Raw genomic sequence first — 19814 nt, 5'->3', positions numbered from 1 at the left:
CAGGGGGAGTGGCAGAGGGAGAGAAGTAGACTCTCCGCTGAGCAGGGAACCTGATGCAGGACTAGATCTCAGAATCCTGGGATCATGACCTAAGCAGAAGTCAGACACTTCACCAACCAAGCCATCCAGGTACCCCAAAAGAAACATAAATCTTTTCAGTGAGCTAATAGAACTAAATTCCAGAAAACAAAAAGTATACCATTTGCTACTAGATATATTCATTCTTTTAAACTAAGTCCATGTATTTTTAGTGATTTATTCAAAAAGCAGCAATCTTTATATAAAGTGAATTTTAATTTTTTTTAAATTTTTATTTTATTTTATTTATTTATGATAGGCACACAGTGAGAGAGAGAGAGAGGCAGAGACGTAGGCAGAGGGAGAAGCAGGCTCCTTGCACTGGGAGCCCGACGTGGGATTCGATCCCGGGTCTCCAGGATTGTGCCCTGGGCCAAAGGCAGGCGCTAAACCGCTGCGCCACCCAGGGATCCCAATATATAAAGTGAATTTTAAAAGCCTAAGTAAGCTATAAACATTAACTAGCATATATATATATAATATATATATATTATATATATAAAATAATTTTTTTTTGGTCTCTAAATAATGCTTGTTACTGCTAGCAATTACAGAAAAATCTCTCAAAACTGTAACTCTTCTTGAACTCTGTATATGCATCAAGGGTGTCTTACCAACCAGACTCAGGGAATAAAATGTGTCACACAACTTCCACTTAATGTTTCCAAACAAAACTTAAGTTGAATAAGATGATTTACACAGATAAAGTTTAATTAACACTTAATTTTCCACTTAATTTACTAAATTTTTCATGATAGTAACTGAAGTTTCAATTCTTAGCAATATTTCAGTGTCTTTCTCCAATCTGAATCCTTCTTTTTGCTCCATCTGATAACAATGTCCATGTTCATTCTGGTTCAAGTAATCTGCCTCCTCAACACTAATTACTACTTTTCTCGACTGGTCATACTTTTGCCTGGCCCAGTGATTTTTTTTTCCTTTGAATCTTTTCTCAAATCTATTTCTACTATGATAATTATTCTTAACTGGCTAACAGTAGTGCTTCATCAATTATATTTGGAACACCAATAAAAACAAACTATAAAATTACTATTGAATTTTTATAGTTTTAATTCCCATTTAACAATGTATTTATCGCAAAGCACTGTATTAGGATTTATAAGCAGTTCAAGACATTAAAGACAGAGCTCTTACCCTTGAAGATTTTATAAATCTTGGCAGGATGTAAGTGAGTAAAATGATAACAGGTTTAATACCTCAATTATATGTCCCAATTTTATTTCTCATATCCCAATTACACTAAGTTGGAGAAATAACAAAAACCTCAATCAAACATATTTTGAATATGTTGGGTTCAAATTTTAGAAGTTACAAAAATACAAATAGTCCTATTAAAGTTATTACACTGCCATTTTATTTAAGATACACATCACAAATCTTCTAAACCTTACCTGATAAGGCTGAAGTTTTCAGATATCCGTCAAGGCTGGGTAAAATATCTTTATAATGGGGCTGAATTATATGTTTGCAGATGCAAACTGACCATTCTTCTAAGGCATTCAGGCCTACTTCTGCCAATGGGGTATAGCTCAAGCCCAGTTTAAAAGCCATCTATATATTAATACAAACAAGGTAAGCTGAAATGCAGAGAACTTAACATTTAAAGAAAAAAACACCAATTAGTTTTGGTTTCTAATGAATAAAGCCTTCTACTGATAGACAGTGATGGAGGTAAGCAGGTGCATCCCATGTCATTAGTGGGAAAACAAGCACCACCAATCTATATAGTTGGTGTTATACTGCAGACTTTCATACACAGGTTCAATCCTCACATCCACCTGTAAGGGAAGCTCTGAGAGGCCAAACCAAGTATCCTAAGTCCCAAAGGTACTATGTGGCAGAAGGACCTGAACCGGGAGTGTCTGATGGGTAAGCACCAGCTGTGACTGCAGTGGCAAGACCCTGATATTTCCATGTTTTCTAGAAAACATAACATTACATGAAGAAAATGGATTTAAGACAATGCATCTACCTGCAATGCAGGAATGTAGGCTCTAATATCAAGTTCAATGATGTCATGTGGCAGGGACAGAATAAAGGTCAAACAGGAGGCCAGAAGTTCATCTTTATATTGCTTCATTTTAACTGATACCTTAATAAGAAGAGAAACACAGTGCTGTGCACCTGAATAGAGCCTATACTTTGAAATTCAACAAAAAATATTTACCCTATTCTCAAATATAAAAAGTAATCATGTGGCTTTTATATGATATGGTTTAATTTACAAATTAAGCACTGATCTCTAGGAAAAGTTCATTTGTTGAAGTACTTAATTCTCTTTACATGGAGAGCTAAAGAATCTATTAGTTTTGAGTGGACATCATTCAAACTTACCATGAAAACTCAAGGGACTTTTGAAACACAATGATTCCTTTTAGTACTTCCTAATCCCTTAATCCCAATCTGCATTAAGCGAACAAATTTTTAAGTAATTACATAACTTATGATTACATAGATTTTTTTACAACAAACTTTACTTTTTAAATAGCCCATGATAACACTGTATAAATCACTTTAAAAAGTTACCTCTTTACCAAATTTTGCAAACAAAGCAAAGCAAGAATACTTTTCTGGGTCCTTGGGAGCCTGCGTCTGACTCTCCACACCAACTCCCTGTTGAAAAAAGCAGTAAATTAATAAAGTAAACGATTATCATGTATTTCTGTGTCCTAATCTAGCAGTTCCCAGTCTTCTTTCTAAGGGGTGAATCCATTTTTCACTTTGCCAAGGTCTTGTACAGAGAGGAAAAAAAAATTAGCTCTGATAACACTTCAGGCTGAGGCCAGTGAGAAACAAAGCATAAGGTGGAAAGTGAATGGCTGGTCAAAAGCCAGAGGCCTAGCTAAATCCACTCTCCTTCCCTGACTTCTAACCTATGAACCAAGAGAACTGCTCTCCTTGTAACCAACCAGTTGGACCACTCATAACTGACTACAGTGTTAGGTACACTAACTCAGTTATTCTCAAATGTTGCTAGCCACCAGATCACCTGGGTGGTCTGTTAGCACAGACTGCTGGCCTTGCCCCCAGAGTTTCTGATTAGATAAATCTGGAAAAGGCATAGATTTCCAAAGGAATGCTGATGCTGCTGATCCTAGAACCACACTTTAAGAACCTCTGTTAATCTAGCCTTATTAGCCAGGTGCTTATAAATCAGAATAGAAAATGCTATTAACTTTTTTAACAGTGTTACTCAATTGCCACTGACACTATCAGTTTTAATAAGTATTGAAAGTAAAATGAGATTTTAAAACTGCAATATATTATAATATTTTACAATGCCCTTACACACTCATGCAACTTAAAAAAACACAAAAATATTCAATGTTCCCACAAAAAAACACTTACCTCAAAATATTTTATTTTCTTGGCATTTCTCACAGCAACAGAAAGCAATTTGTAGAAACCACTAATGAGAGGGAGCCGTGTAGACTGCAAAATTAATTCATATGCAAATGAATATACCCATGGCTCAAAAAATTCTATATGTTTCTCAGGAAGAATGTCTCTGTAAAAACAAATTAAAAGCTTAATGTAGAATTTTTTATCATATATTTTTATTTAGCTTCAAAGTTATAAGTGACATAACAAAAAGATATATGATTCCATTACATAAACATTTTCATTTTCCTTTTTTCCCCTCCCTGCACATCTTTTTTTTTTTTTTTTTTAATTTTTATTTATTTATGATAGTCACAGAGAGAGAGAGAGGCAGAGACACAGGCGGAGGGAGAAGCAGGCTCCATGCACCGGGAGCCTGATATGGGATTCGATCCCGGGTCTCCAGGATCGCGCCCTGGGCCAAAGGCAGGCGCCAAACCGCTGCGCCACCCAGGGATCCCCCTGCACATCTTTTAAATAGAAAAACAATGGTAATTCTAAGCTGGTACATTTAGATATAGCTTAACAGTTCATATAAGTAATTTTAGAGTTTAAGCCCTTTATTATTTCATTTCATAAATCTATATAGGTGGTTTTCCTATACTATAGCCAATAACTGGTGATTTCCACCCTTAAATAATTAGAACTTTTAAAAATACCTGCAAAATTCCACCAGGTTAATGAAAGCTGAAAAATCTTTGGGTTTAGCAGGATGTAAGTTAGCAGCTGGATCTGAGGTTGGGATCACCCAAACACCAGTAGCTTCATTTTCATCCTTAAAAGCAGATGTACTCAAATGAACATTGCATCAAAGTAAGAAAAGTACAGATGAATCCTTAATTATAATTACAACTAATATAATTTAATAAAGCTGATAGAGCTTGCAGGAAACATTAAAGAAAATGACAAAGTGAAATGAGAAAAGAATGGTACAAATACAAAAATACGAACGGGGGCTGTGACTCCTTGAAGGAACCAGCAATGACACCTTGACAGAGGTAGAATTTCAGAACACAGAAGTGTCAGTCATAACCTAGAGGTTTCAAGCTGAGGAACAGAAGAGTAATCAACAGTGTTAAGTAACAGTAACTTACTATGAATGTACTGTGCTTGTGTTATCAAACTCAGGTGCAAATGTTAAACAGCAGTTAGAAATACAGACTGGGGAGCACCTGGGTGTGGCTCAGTCAGCTAAGCAGCTGACTCTTGATTTCAGCTCAGGTCATAATTTCAGGGTCCTGAGACCAAGCCCTGTGTTGAGCTCTGCTTTCACTGGGGGGATGTCTGCTTAGAGATTCTTTCCCTCTGCCCCTCCCCCAACTCGCGTGTGCACTCGTGCTTTCTCTCTCAAATAAGTAAATCTCAAAAAAAGAAACAAACAAACAGACTGGAAGCTGTAAAGGAGGGTAAGGGTAGGCTTACTTGGGAAATGCTCATTGAGGTGACAACTGACCTGCTGGAGGTGAAGTAAAAAAGGTTAGGAAACAGGAGAAAGCAGAAAATAAGAGGAGAAAGAAAGTGCAAAGGAAGTCACTGAAGACAAAGTGACAAAGACAAGTGTCCTAAGAAGCAGGTTTGTTGACTAACACAGTTCCAGGAAGCCCCTTTCAGCAAGTTGAAAATAATCCAAAAGATTATTTTATACATACACAAAACATAAAAAGCAATAAAATACACTGGTGTTCCCATCAAGCCAGCATAAAAAAATAGAACAAAACAAATGCAACACAGTCAATGCGACAGCCTTCTATTATGTCCTTTATTTATCTTCTGCATACCCACCCGAATGTCTCGTCTAACTTCATGATACTGCAGTGGAAGTACATATGTACTAACAGACATAATCTAACCTAAGGGAAAAGAAATCACTGGGCTGAAAAGCAAATTACATTTTTCCACTGGAACTCAAGCCCTTCAACACTAGTGTCATTACCACAGTGTTTTACTAAAACTTATCCTCAGATAAGAGCAAAGCAGTTTCTATCTGGCAGCCTTAAACCACGACTTACATTCCATCCAGGCCAGGAAGTTGGGTACAGAAACAAGTGAAGATGTTCTTTCTTTTCTGCCTATTGCCTATATTCTACTAGTTTGAGAGTACATTTAGCACTTTGCACCCAGACTTTGGAGTTTCCTTAGCTACGAACAAGAGGAATCCCAGCTTTCCCTACCCTATTGCAAGAAGTCCCCTCTACACAAATTAAGATGACACTTTACAATTGCTAAAAAATAAGTAACAAGCCCAGTAAACAATTTTTTTAAAATAAGTGATTTTAAGACATTAAACATATAAATTACTTTTTGAGCAAATCTACATATAACATTTTCAACACACTGGGCTAGTCAAACAGCAAAGTATCCATGACACACACGGATGCCATAGAAATCAATTTCCTGCAATCTCTACAAATGTGCTATTTTCCCCTGGGATGCTTACATACAAAGAGAGCTGGCATAAAAAATGATACAAAATTATTACTGACAAAAACTTCTAACCTCATGTTCCCCAACATTCCGTTTCTCTAGCGTAAGATCCAATTTCTCAATAATCTTCAAAACTGATTTGACAAATTCATCATATAGCAAACGATTCAAATTTTGAAGTGAGGAATTCACAAAGAGAAATGCTTCATCTGCTAAAAGAGAATCCTTTAAATAAAGAAAAGTAATGAACTTCAAAATTTATGCAAAAAAGTATCAGTATAACTATGCATATACATATTTAGGTATTACAGAAACTTCTGTGTAAACTATAACAGATTAACCTAAAAGTTTTGAAGCTGCAAAATGTAGACACTTTCCTAAATTATCAGGACAATATCATTTCAGACAGATATGACCTACCCGGGTATGTAACACATACTAAGAACACAGTAGCAAATGCGAAGATTTAAGCCAATTCTTGTCAAAGCATTTATCTCACTTAATGTGTGTGCAGAAAAACACATATGTATACTATACACACGTATACATTATGTACTTATATTTGTGGAAATACAAATGCATGTACCTTTATATATACAAACATAAATATGCATGCATATACATATACACACACGTAAGCATACATACATGTGAATAAATGTATACCTACACTCAGAATGAATTTAAAAGTATAATTTATCACTTCTTTTTAAGTGAAACTATTCCACTATTCCAAAAATATAGGCCAATTACTCTGCCTTTACTCAGTCAAATATTCTATGTTAACTTAACCTCAAAACATAGGAATAATTAACGCCACACATAAGAAAGAAATATTATAGGTAAAATTACTAAAAGTGCTATACTATTTTGCCTCAATATGAAAACAACTAAAAACTCCTAAGATTTTTCACAGGATAGAAATCATCTATAGACAAAGACTTTCCTAGGCTATAATGCTTTGTCAAGGTCTATGACAAAATGGTGGCCAGAAGCAAGTATAAAACAGACATTAATGAACATCTACCAGAAATATCAAACAGGAGGCATTATTCTAATCATAAATAATGTAAATAACCATGCACCAATCTTCTTCACACCTATTGAATCAGTAAGATTGATCTATGTTTTTTAATCTTCATCTTTAACAAATAAAAGAATAGTTCTCCCATAGTGACAATATTGTTATACTTCTGTTACCTAGAGGCTGGATCTGTTAGGAAGAATAAATTAGCATGAAACATACTACTCACAGATAAAACGAGGACTCAGCTACAGCAATTATTACGTTTATGTGACTTCTATGACTTTATTCCTAACTTATATCATTTTAATTTTTTATTACTCAAAGTACTTTAAAAAAAAAGTTAATAAAACGTAGTTCTGAAACAAAGTCCTAAGAGTAAAATTATAGAGACTAATTAGAGGAACGAGGGTACTTTCATAGCTTTAAAATAAGTCATTTTTACCATCATCTGGTCACAACTCAGGAGACTTCTAAAAAGATCCAAATAGTCTTTATACGTGGGCACTTTCCATTTGCCAGTTCTAACTTCCCCTGATGCACGATACTCTTCAGGTTCAGACTCAACACCCTGGACAGGAAGACAACATACCAATATACACTGCTGGATTCACAAAATAAGCATGGCTGCTAGAACATTCTAACTTTCAGAGTTTTCTAAGCTAAAACATCATTAGGAGACTGTAATTTAAGACAGTATAGCATGAAAGGATAAGAAAGCAAGCTTAAAAAGAAACCATGATTTTTCTAACTGGGACTAAGAGAGGTGCAAGAACAAATATTTAAAATGAGGAATGTGTTGTGAGTCATTGATCTCACTTTCCTACTCAGGTCCATCTCCTACTTCACCCTATTTCCTGTTACTTCAAGTAACGAAGATATGCCTCCCATGATACAACTAAGCATTTTGTCTCAGAGTTTCAAGAAAGAAAATATTCCGTTCATACAAAAATATGTAAATAATAGTAAAGTTACATTTAAGGGTGTTCCATAACTCAAGAGAAGTTTATTCACCTGAAAAAATAGAGAGGCACTATATCCCAGACTTTTCAGAATGTAAGGCATGGCTAATAACTAAAAAGGCCATTTTTGTATATTTACAGACCACAAACCCCAGTATCACTGCTAACTTTCAGTGACAAAAGACTAAATATTAAAACATTAGATTCAGAATTTACCTTTTGAAGGATCACTGGCTTAGAACATATTCTGATTAAACCCTGATGCACTGAGAAAAGAAAATGAAAACAAAAATAAGTAAACCATTATTTCACTGAATGTAACTGTACCTCTAAATTTTTTCCTTTAAGTTAGTTAATATCTTTACTTTAAAATTTTGGACTACTAAGATTCAGAAGCAAAAGGATGAAAAAAAAAAAATTCAAAAAAAGGATGCAAAAACATGGTTTTGATCCACCAAAACATTAGTTCTCCAAGAGGCATCAAAAGACATGAAAGATATCTCTATCAAACAACATGTTAACAACATGATCATGCATCATCATAAAAACAAGGGTGAGTTCCACACTTACCCACAGTACTGATGCAATTCCAGAGAACTGGTCCTTTTCCACCTAGGGCTAGGAAAACTTTTACTAGGGCTTTACAACACACTGACTGCATTTTTGGACTATACTGTGGGAAACTGTCTATCTGTGCCACCATGAGATGTTCCAGAACCGGTGTATACACCTCAGGAACCTACCAAAAATGGAGAGCAAACTAAAAGTTAGAGGAGGGAAAAGATAAATATAGGAATAATACAAATATCCAAAGTAATTACAATCCAAGTGGATATATATTAGCTAAATGAAAGACCTGGCTTATATCTAATCCACTAGTAAACTTAACATTTATTGTGACGGCCTAAAAAATCAGAGTAAAACTTAAAACTGTCTGAATGATACTTAGGTGCAATTCTATCCAAAGCAGCAATCTTAATCTTTTAGAAAGATAAAATAAGTAATAAATTTCTCCTGTTTTGGATAACAAAAAGTTTCATGACAATAAGTCTATTAACACAAAGTACTTAAAAATGTCACCTTGATCACAATGGTGCCTGTACTAAATGCATACAATTCATATGACTCCGTCAAGTTATCTGAAGAATTAAATAGTTAAATAGTTATCTGAAATTAAATAGTTAAAATTGTCTTTGTTTAATTAACTATTTCACTTACTCTATCAAGGTAAAGCAAGACACTTGCAATAGACTGGAGGAAACTTGGCATGTGGTAAACGTGGTCATCAACAGTGTCTATCTGGGTGAGGAACAGCTGCTTGCAGCGCTGAATGAGCTCTATGTACATGAAGTCAACATCTTTTGCATTTATAACCTTGCAAGGCTTTCAGAAAGGTAAACAAAAGTCTTTATCAATCTTATCAATATCAAAACAATGATATTTAAGGTGTCACATTAAGCCATGTGATTATAAGCTGAATATTAAGCTTTTCAATGGAGATCAAAGTTATAAAATACAATATATGCTTTTAAATCTCATAAAATGCTTTTAAAAATAATCTGTAAATATATTGTAAATATGTATTTATATACAAGGAATCTATTGATAGCCAACTATTCTAGACACTGGTAGCCATCAAAGACAAATAAGATGTAGACTGTACCCCGAGAGGCTAGTCACCTAGACAAGGGAAACCAGGAAGTAAACTTAAAGCTGGAATACACTACTACACCACTCTGCACACTATACCCAGAGCCATCTTTGTAACTCACAAATCTGATAATGCTACCATCCAGCTTCAGATTTTTCAAAGGCTTCTTTGGACCTCAGATCTAAACTAGCTTCCCTGAGAATCTGACTAGTTAATCTTTTTAGCGTCCTTTCCCTTTTTCTTGATATATCATGCTCCAGCCACACTGTAAACATATTCTATAGTGAACAAATTGAAGTTGGTTACACCATAGTGCATAAAGTTGAAAATTCCAAGCTCTTATTTACCTCTGAGCTTTCTCACATACTGGTTCTTCTGCCCTACGTATATTCAAAGGAGCCAACAGAGACAAATGAAGATTAAATAAAGCAAGAGGAGGGAGAATCATCTGGAAGCAAACGAGGAAATGATCAGAAATGGAATGAGTTATGAGAGCAGAAAGCTGGGAAGAGGGTCTCTCCTTCCCTGAAAAAGGAAGTAGACACCAATGGGTAAATCCATAGAGAGATAGGAAGTCATTTTTCTCTGTAAAGTAGAAGTCATAGAGATCCACCAAGAAGGAAATAACTATAGTTATTATCAATCTTTTTTTAATACTTTTTTTTTTTTAAAGAGAGAGACAAAGAAGGCGGGGGGGAGAGAATTTTTTTTTTTTTTTTTTTTTTGTTCATGAGAGACCTAGAGAGAAAGGCAGAGACACAGGCAGAGGGAGAAGCAGGCTCCCTGTGGGGAACCTGATGTGGGACTCAATCCCAGGACTCTGGGATCAGGACCTAAGCCAAAGGCAGACACTCAACACTGAGCCACCCAGGCACCCCAGAGACAGAGACTCTTGAGTAGGTTCCATGCCCAAGCACAGAGTCTAATGTGGAGCTCCATCTCACAACCCTGAGATCATAACCCAAGCGGAAATCAAGAGTTGGACGCTCAACCAACTGAGCCACCCAAGCACTCCAACAATATTCTTAACTATATACTTCTGTCATAAGAACCTCTCTTTCTAAAACACCAAGTGACATAAATTATAATTTTACTTCATAAATAGTGGGCAGCACAGTTTAGTGGAAAAAGCGTACTGTTTTCCAGTCTTTAGACTTGAATTTACATCTTGGCTCTGTAAATTACTGTGTGTTCTTTTACAAGTTACCTAATTTCTCTAAGTCTCAGTTTCCTCATTTGTTAAAAGTGAAATAGTACTCCTAAAAATCTATAATGAAAATTTGAGAGAATATGTCTACAGAATCCTAGTACATAGTTGGCACTGAAACAACAAAGCAAGTAACAAAGTATTGTCACAAGCATGAGATGCTATTCAAAAATGCAATAATTATATTCTTTTAAACACTCACAATGAGTGTTTATTCTAAAAAGAATAAATTAATGAGACATACTCCTGCAAAAAGTCCATATCCTCGAATTGCAATGGATAAATCCTTGCTGTTTGAATCCATGTTCCTGATGATTCCATAGAATTGCTCCATGAAGTACTGTAGCTTACTCTTATGCATTTCTGCATCTTTTGCCAACATAAAAGAAATCTGCAATTGCATAATATTTACATTTTAGAAATATTTAATAGCAAAACAAAGGAATCTATTAAAGTGTAAAAAGGCTAGAATTGTTTAATTAAATATTTTCAATATATTGTTATAATTCTACACAATATCTTTTATTGATAAACAGCTACCACTTCAATTCATTTAGTCTGCATCAAGTTCAGAAAAGACACTTTATTACATGTGATGCATTTTTCCTAGAGGAAAGCACTGAAAGAGACCAGGCCAATGCAAAAAGACGTGAACAAAAACCAGATTTGAATTTAGGCTCCTTGATGAAGATGAAAGCATAGTTAGAACTCGTCTATAACTCAGCACACTACAGAGTTATGCAGGCCCAGTGGCCAGCGAGTTCAGGAGTAACAGACTCAGTGACTCATTAGGGCAACACAAAACAGAGCCGATTAATAACCAAGCTTTTCTATTTCAATACTATAAAAGCTAATAGATCAACCTGTATTCATCTTTCAAACATGCATGCACAAAACTGAATTTAATTTTTTGTATGGAAAAAGTATTTTTAAATAAAAGTTGAATACCTGTTTCAGAAAAGATTCCAGAGCTGAATGTGCAGCTTTTTTCATTTCTACATTTGTATGGCTACACCATTTTGACAGCACTTCAAATAAAGAAACATAGTTGTCCAGAAGGCAGGTGCTAAACTGAGATGCATGCAGGGTAAATAAGCACAAGCCAGCTGCAATTGCAAAAACCATCAGTTAAAATAGAATAACAAAAAGCAGAATCAAAAACTAAGAAAGCTTCAAGTACATGTCAAAACTAAAACTGTTCATGAAGATCCACTATCATTATAACTTTAGGGATCCTGATCAGAGTTCTAACACTGCGAACCTACGCTTGAATCAATAGGCCAGTGATCTCCAAAACTAAGTTCAGAAGTAGGATCAGGATTTATTTAGATAAAGTCAGTATCAAACAATCAGGATCCCCTAAAGATGCTCTAAAGTAGCCCTGTTTTAGCCATGTCATTTAAGTGACCACCTAACCGGAGTTGTGTGCCAAAAACAAAGCCTCCAAAAGCCTCTCCGTAAGTAACTGTATGTGAAACACCCAAGACATACTTCACTTACAGTTTAAGCAAAAGTTTAATCATGACATTAATTTAAAAATCTGAAATATTCCACCTTGTTATATATACAATCTTACCTAAGGGTACAGCATATCTCTTCAGGTCAATCTATTAAAGAAATTTCAAAAATTACCATCAAGGTTTGAAACTTTCAAGTCTCAGCTATGAAAGAATTAAGAGTAATATTAATCCTACCTGAGGACGAATTGCCTTTAATGCAAAATCAAAAATTTCCCTCGAAGTCTGGGGATCTGGGGAAAAAACAAAAAGAAGTCTCCATTAAAAATCCCAACAGTACCATCTGACAAACCTCACAAATGCTTTACAACCAACAGTTTTATTTCCTTGAATACAGGAAGCATGTCTTCTATCATTCACTTCAGCTGGAGAGCTGCAAGCTATGACTGCTGACATTATTATTACATTAAAGAAAGAAGAAAATGTTGAGTTACAAGGACATGGGTTTCAAATCCACCTCATCACTTACAAGCTCTGTTAGGTAATCTCTCAGAGCTTCAGTTTTCTTATCTATAAAAAGGAACATTGTATAGCTTCTTTGATAGTCGTATGGAAGATTATATAAGGTCAAGCACATGGGGTGCCTGGGTGGCTCAGATGGTTAAGCATCAGCCTTTGGCTCAGGTCATGATCCCAGAGTTCTGGGATTAAGCCCCGCATCAGGCCCCTTGCTCACCAGGGAGTCTGCTTCTCCCTCTACCCTTCCCCCCTGCTTTTCTCTCTCTCTGTTTCTCTCTTTGTCAAATAAAATCTTTTTTTTAAAAAAAAAAAAGGTCAAAAAAATAAAAATAAAAAATAAAAAATAAATTAAAAAAAAAAAGGTCAAGCACATGATCATCATCCCTGTACTGCCAGGCTTGTATTTAGCATACGACACATGCCAAATTACTATGGTATTTACAAATATGAATAAAATGTGATCTTTGACCTTAATAAACTTACCTAAAGAGAAAGCAGCTACACAAGTATAACCCAAGGCTCTTATGCTGACCTGACAGACATCGCTACTATTTAACTGTCTCCCACCAGTATTCACTACAGCTGTCCAGAAATCAAGCTTTACTTATCGCTAAGTTATCTAACCTTGGAACAGAGACTTGCAAACAGCAAAAGCTCAAAGATAGTTTACTTTGATTGAAAGGACTGATACATTTAAAAACAGAGCCCAACTGTGACAGAAGACAGAAAGAGAAGGGGTCAGAGAGGGCTTCAGAGGACTGACACATCAGCACATCTGTAGGATCATTCCATAAAAGAGATATTTTAAAAGCTCCTTTGGGATTTTAAATATAAGGAGAGATTTCTTCCAGCTCTGAGTATTCAAGACAAGATTTACAGACAACAGTTGAGCTAGACCTAAAAGAATAGGAACTAATTCATAAAAAGGTCATTCTGATACTAATAGAAAGTGACCATGTAAAAAAAAAAAAAAAGAAAAAAAGAAAGTGACCATGTAAACACAGGTGAACAGACTCAAAGGCACGAGGTACTCATCAGTGCATAGCTGGTCTAGAATGTGTGGACTCAGGTGAACACAGGGAGGTGCAGGAACGCCAGGGCTTGAGCTCCCAGTTGTGGGAATGGACATCACCTCTATGACCTTCCTTAGACTCCGCCTCCCACTGTCCACTCTCCTGTGTCCACCTCTGCCTTTTTTTTTTTTCCACCTCTGCCTTCTAGTGGACCACTCCCTCGACAAACATGCTCTTGTATTTATTTTGTTGTTGTGGTAAATATACATAATGAAGCATTTACCATGTTAACCACGTGTAAGTATACATACAATTCAGTGGTGTTAAATATTCACATTATTGTGTACTCGCCACCATTACCTATACCCAAAAAAATTTCATCATCCCCTACAGAAAGGCTGTACACATATTTTTTTAATTTTTTTATTTATTTATGATAGTCACAGAGAGAGAGAGAGAGAGAGGCAGAGACACAGGCAGAGGGAGAAGCAGGCTCCATGCACCGGGAGCCCGACGTGGGACTCGATCCCGGGTCTCCAGGATCGCGCCCTGGGCCAAAGGCAGGCGCCAAACTGCTGCGCCACCCAGGGATCCCCAAGGCTGTACACATTAAACACTAACTCCCCTACCCCCACCCCCTGGTAACCCGATTCTACTTTCTGAACCAATAAATTTCCCTGTTCCTGCTACCTCATACAGTATTTATACCTTTGTGACTGACTTACCTCACTTAGCAGAATGTCCTCAAGCCCACGTGTTATAGCAGAGGAGTGTATTTCCTTCCTTCTCTGAGACTGAATAATATTCTGTGTATATACTACATTTGTTTATCCATTCATCTGTTGATGGACACTTGGGTTGTTTCTCCCTTTTAGCTATTATGGATAGTGCGGCTAGGAACCTGAGTATACAAATTCTGGTACCTACTTCTAAAAACCCTTTCTCCTATAGCTCCCATCAGTTATCCCATGTTTCTTTGGTCTCCTCCATTAAGATTCCTCTAAAAGGTTTTCTGCTGATAGCCTCCACTTCCTCCCTTCCATTCCACCTTGTCTTCACCTTACTACTCCTTAACCTGCTCTGCCTAGCTTGTCCTCTGACACTCAACTGAACTTTACCCTTGTTGAGGTGGACCCACTCTGCAGCTCTGGTGGCTTTGTATTCAGACTCCACACAGAGCAAAGCACCTTTACATCCTTGCCCCAGTTTCTCTGTACCCACTCCCCAGCTAATCTTGCTCACATTCACAGCCTAACATAATACCTCTATGCTGAAAACTGCCAAATTTATATCTTAAAGTCTAATTCCTCCTGCAAGATCCTGTCTTAAGTATACAACTGTACCCTTAACATCTAAGCTGAGACATCCCATGGCATCTATGGTTCAACATGTCCAAAACAGAAAGCCACATTATTACCTAAAACCTGTCCAACCCAGTTTAAACACCACTGCACCAACTTCAGTTGCTTGCAGCCACACTTAAGAGCCAAGTCTCTCAATCCTACACTAAAACAAATCTCATACCCAATAGCAGTCAAGTAGACCCTTGTAAAACATCAACTAGCCCATATCTATTCACTGGAGAAAAAAACATGGTTTCTTCTGCCATTGGGAATGAAATGCAAGCTCAGAAGCCCCTCACACACTGACCCCACATACTGCGCAAAGAACCAGCGGGCTATATACATCCTCTACCTTCTTCATACTCTGATATTCCTATTCACTGTACCCAACCTGTTTGCATAACTAAACCCTAAAATCTACAATAGCTTGTTCATCTATTGTCTGTTTCCTCTACTAGACTGAGTTCACGATGGTAGAAACCTGGTGATTCTAACTACTGAGTCTAACACCTAATTCATAACTTTTTACATAGAAGACACCCAAGAAACACATACTGTATGAATGAAAATATCAGTATTAGTATTTAGTGCTTGATGTCACATTATCATGGCATGACAGGAAAACTATAAATTAGAGCCTCAGAGGAGGTGCCTGGGTAGCCAAGTCTATTAAGCGTCTGCCTTCAGCTCAGGTCATGATCCCAGGGTCCTAGGATCGAACCCCACAGGGGCTTCCTGCTCAACGAGGAGCCTGCTTCTTCTCTCCCCCGCTCACGTGTATGGGCATGAGTACTTCCTTTTTTCCCTTAAATAAGTAATAAATAACCTTTAAGATGAAAAAAAAAAATTTACTGCCTCAGACCAATGCTTAAATCCTAGTCTTGCCACTTATTGGTTACATAATTTTCTATTGCTGCTATAACAAACCATCACAAAGTGAGTGGCTTAAAAAAACACAAATTTGTTACTATACAGTTCTGCAGATGAGAAATCTGAAATGGGTCTCACGGAGGTAAAATCAGGGTGTCAGCATGGCTGTGTTCCTTTCTAGAGGCTTCAATGGATTAGAATGAGGACATCACTGAGAGCCATTACTCTGCTACCATGTCAGTTGTGTGACTTTGGGCAAGTAACTTGTCTTAGTTCTAGTGTCCTGATCTAGAAAATAGAGATATTACCTGTCGTAGAGAATTATTACTGGCATTTTCCTTGCACTATTCTAGAATAGTATTTAGCACATGGTAAATGAACAATAAAATAAGTGCTGTTATTTTTTGTAAACTGTAGATGTTCACTAAATATCAATTAATATGCCAAGCAAATACAAAGACAAATCAGCAACATTACCTGCCAGCAGGCTCAAGTGACAGAAATAAACACTGGTTTACTGGTTATGACCCAATAAATTAAAAACACATCATAGGAAGTACTGTAACAGAAGAATACAAAAGCCAGAGGAAGTGACTCATCTCAGGGGAACCATAAAGGTTTCAAATAGGTGATCTGTGAGCAACCTGATGAAATGGGAAGCTGGCAATACAATATGGGACAGATGAGAAAGAAAATAAAGAGAAATAATATAGAGCAACTACATCTTTGGTAAGCAATAAAAGGATGAGTAAAAATATTAGGTTGAAACATCAAATCACTGTTTTTGTAGGTCAAAAATCATTGGATACTGGAATATAAAAATATTGGACACTGGAATTTCCTAAGTTTCAATCTAATAAAAGCAAATACACAGGAGGTAGAAAAATTTGGCAATTACTTGAACAGAAATCGTAAGATAGGGAATTTTTTATTGCCTAAAGAATCTCGTAGGGTTAAAAATTTACACTGCCTTTTAAAAAGAAATGAATTTCATAATGCACATAACACTAACTTAGTTTATACTCTAAAACTGAGATATTACAAGGAAACATTATTGATAACAATAAAGAAAAGCATACTAAACAAACTTTAAAATTCATAGGCAAGAGGCAGCCCGGGTGGCTCAGCGGTTTAGTGCCACCTTCAGACCAGGGCCTGATCCTAGAGACCAGGGATCAAGTCCCACTTCAGGCTCCCTGCATGGAGCCTGCTTCTCCCTCTGCCTGTGTCTCTGCCTCTCTCTCTCTCTCTCTCTCTCTCTCTCTGTCTCTCATTAATGAATGAAAGAATGAATGGATGAATGAATATTTAAAAAATAAAAAAATTCATAGGCAAGAATCTGTATCCTAATAATGAAGAAATCAAAGACCTAAATAAATGGAGAAATTGTGTTATGGATTGGAAAATTCAGCATAGCAAAGATATCAGTTCTCTCCAGATAAATATGCAAGTTTGGTGCAATGACTATCAAAATCCAAGTAAGGTGTTTTGTAGGCACAAAGTTATTCTAGAATATGTGTGGAAAAGCATAGCACTTAAATGATTTCAGGGGCACCTGGGTCATTCACTTAAGTGTGACTGGCTATGAAAGAATAGCAGGAAGGCTCCTTATGGTGGCAGACTGTTTAGTATCTTGACTGCACTGGTACATACACAAATTGTACATCAAAGACTGCAGAGAATGAAATACACATACACAAACGTATGCACATAAAACTGTGTAAAATGTGTAAAATGTGGATAAGGTTGGTAGATTTATCGATGTCAATATCCTGGTTGTGCTACCGGACTAGTTATAGAAAAGGTCATCACTAGTAGGAAGTGGGTTAAGGACAAATGGAACCTCTCTATATTAATTTTCACAACTATGGTGAATCCACAATTGGTTTGAAAGTTCAAAGAAATAAACTAGCAATTCATTTTAGAATTATAGCTTTCGAAATAAGAAGAAAATCAAGTAAAGTCAAACAATACCTTCTTCCATGGATTTGGTAAAGTTACACATGAGTGAAGACAATCCCTTCAGACACCCTGCCAGAACAGGCAGTTTGGGTTCTCTTATTGCTGATGTCATCTAAAAAATGTTTTAAAGAAGATACCATTAAAAGAGAAAAACACAGTGAAATCTTTGGAAGCAGAATAGCATAAAGTTTGCCATACCTGGATCTTAAGTTCACCCAGAAAAGCCCGGAACAGTTTTTCTGAATTATTTATCATCTCACTAGGATGAACTTCAGCTAATACTCCTAGAAGCTCATATATTTTTTCTAATACTGAAAAATAAATTTTAAAGAAGTCAAAAATTATATTTAAATAAATAAAAGTGTATAACAAAGTCAAAGAATGTTTAATTTCGAAGATACAGAAAATATTAGTTTTAAGGACCAGAATCTTTCTTTCCTGATAAATTTTATGCCAATCTACTGTTGTAAACTAAGTTACATTTGACATATGTTGTGAGTTTTCTTCTTTTCTGTGTTTTCTATTTAAAGAAATCATTTCATGGAGTGTTTGCCTGGCTCAATCCATAGAGCATGCGCCTCTTACTCTCAGGGTCATGAGTTCACAGTGAGTGTGGACCCTACTCAAAGAAATCATTTCATAAAGACTAAACTTTTATAAGCAGAATTTTACACGTTTTTATTTGGATTTTTTTTTTTCTCAGCAAAAAGAATTCCTCTGTAGAACATATAAATGCTTTGGTAGAGAAAACGTAAGTTTTACACTAAATTTTTAACATCAATTTATTAAAATATTTAAAATTAACGTTTGAAACATCTCACCTGTATCCTGTATTTTTGTTTTCAATGCAAGTTCTCCATAGAATTTATTAAATAATTCTCCAATACTAAATTCATCCATGAGTCTAGAACTTCTTAAAGTCCGAAGTAACTAAAATAATAAAAACTAGCATTGTCTAAACAGGAGAATAACAACAAGGCTTTTTTTTTTTTTGCACTTTTTGTAGTTTCTACACAACAAAGCTCCAGAACCACATGTCTCTAGGGAATGTCTTTGGCTTCTCAGCACTCCTATCTAGCCTGATTATTTAGAAGCCAGAGGTTGAGGTGGGTGGTAGAACACGTTACAAAGGGGAAGAGGCTGTACACTTAAGTTTACCTTCCCAAGAAACCAACAACATGACAAGAACCATTCTCTTGGAGGCACTTAAGACAAGGACTAACAAGACCCTAAGACCCTAAGTAAGACCCTCTAAAATGGAGATACAATAAAAGACATACATCTGAGAAACGGGAGAGTGAGTCGCCCAAGAAGCACTTAAGTACAATTTACAGACCCATTTTCATGCTAAGGTTTAAGAAAGAACTCTGACCTACAATGATGTGAATTCTGGCAACTCTTAGCAGCCTTAGGTTTTCAAGAGTTATGGTGAGAGAATAACAGAGGGGCAGTAAATTCCTTATTTTTCCTCTTAATTCCCCTTACAACCCCAAATCCTTCCTCTACTACCCAGAAGGCAGTAAGAGCAAAAGGCCCCAGTATTAGGAAGTGATGACTGGAAAATTTTGTCCATACATCTATGTGACCAAAGCCTAGCCTCTAACATCTCACCCTCAAAACCTAACTTAAAACTCTATTTTTCTGCTTTTTAAGTTACAGGTTTAATATGAAACACATGTACTTAGAAACAACAAAATTACCTTAATAAGAAGATCTAGGGCTGGGATTTTACATTTAGCAGCTTTATCCTTTGTGTAAACACTGGTACAAGTAGTCTAGGTTTTAAAAGGAGACATACCGAAATCATCAATAAGATCTTAGTTCTTCAAACTGAAACTTCACAACAGCTAAAAGTACATCTCTGAAAGGAGCAACACCAATCTATGATGTACTGCAATTTAG

At 36.2% G+C, this 19814-nt stretch overlaps 1 protein-coding gene across 3 annotated transcripts in view; it reads right to left on the bottom strand.

The window, feature by feature from the left end:
- PRKDC (protein kinase, DNA-activated, catalytic subunit) overlaps nt 1–19814 on the bottom strand; it is a 202131-nt gene that overhangs the window by 178077 nt on the left and 4240 nt on the right. For all 3 annotated transcript variants that reach the window (XM_026011042.2, XM_072734772.1, XM_072734773.1), the window contains exons 4-21: nt 19613–19687; nt 18734–18842; nt 18111–18223; nt 17925–18024; nt 12443–12498; nt 12325–12355; nt 11697–11854; nt 10993–11139; nt 9109–9273; nt 8461–8629; nt 8107–8156; nt 7374–7499; nt 5977–6129; nt 4140–4255; nt 3448–3607; nt 2626–2712; nt 2072–2191; nt 1491–1650 (exon numbers count right to left, since the gene is read on the bottom strand). In XM_026011042.2, coding sequence (XP_025866827.2) covers nt 1491–1650; nt 2072–2191; nt 2626–2712; nt 3448–3607; nt 4140–4255; nt 5977–6129; nt 7374–7499; nt 8107–8156; nt 8461–8629; nt 9109–9273; nt 10993–11139; nt 11697–11854; nt 12325–12355; nt 12443–12498; nt 17925–18024; nt 18111–18223; nt 18734–18842; nt 19613–19687 — 2095 coding nt within the window. The remainder of the gene's footprint in view (nt 1–1490; nt 1651–2071; nt 2192–2625; nt 2713–3447; nt 3608–4139; nt 4256–5976; nt 6130–7373; nt 7500–8106; nt 8157–8460; nt 8630–9108; nt 9274–10992; nt 11140–11696; nt 11855–12324; nt 12356–12442; nt 12499–17924; nt 18025–18110; nt 18224–18733; nt 18843–19612; nt 19688–19814) is intronic.

The sequence above is a fragment of the Vulpes vulpes genome, chromosome 13 (assembly GCF_048418805.1).
Source record: "Vulpes vulpes isolate BD-2025 chromosome 13, VulVul3, whole genome shotgun sequence".
NCBI lineage: Eukaryota > Metazoa > Chordata > Mammalia > Carnivora > Canidae > Vulpes > Vulpes vulpes.
Note: the sequence above shows the minus strand (reverse complement) of the source record. Positions and strands in the feature narration are given on the sequence as shown.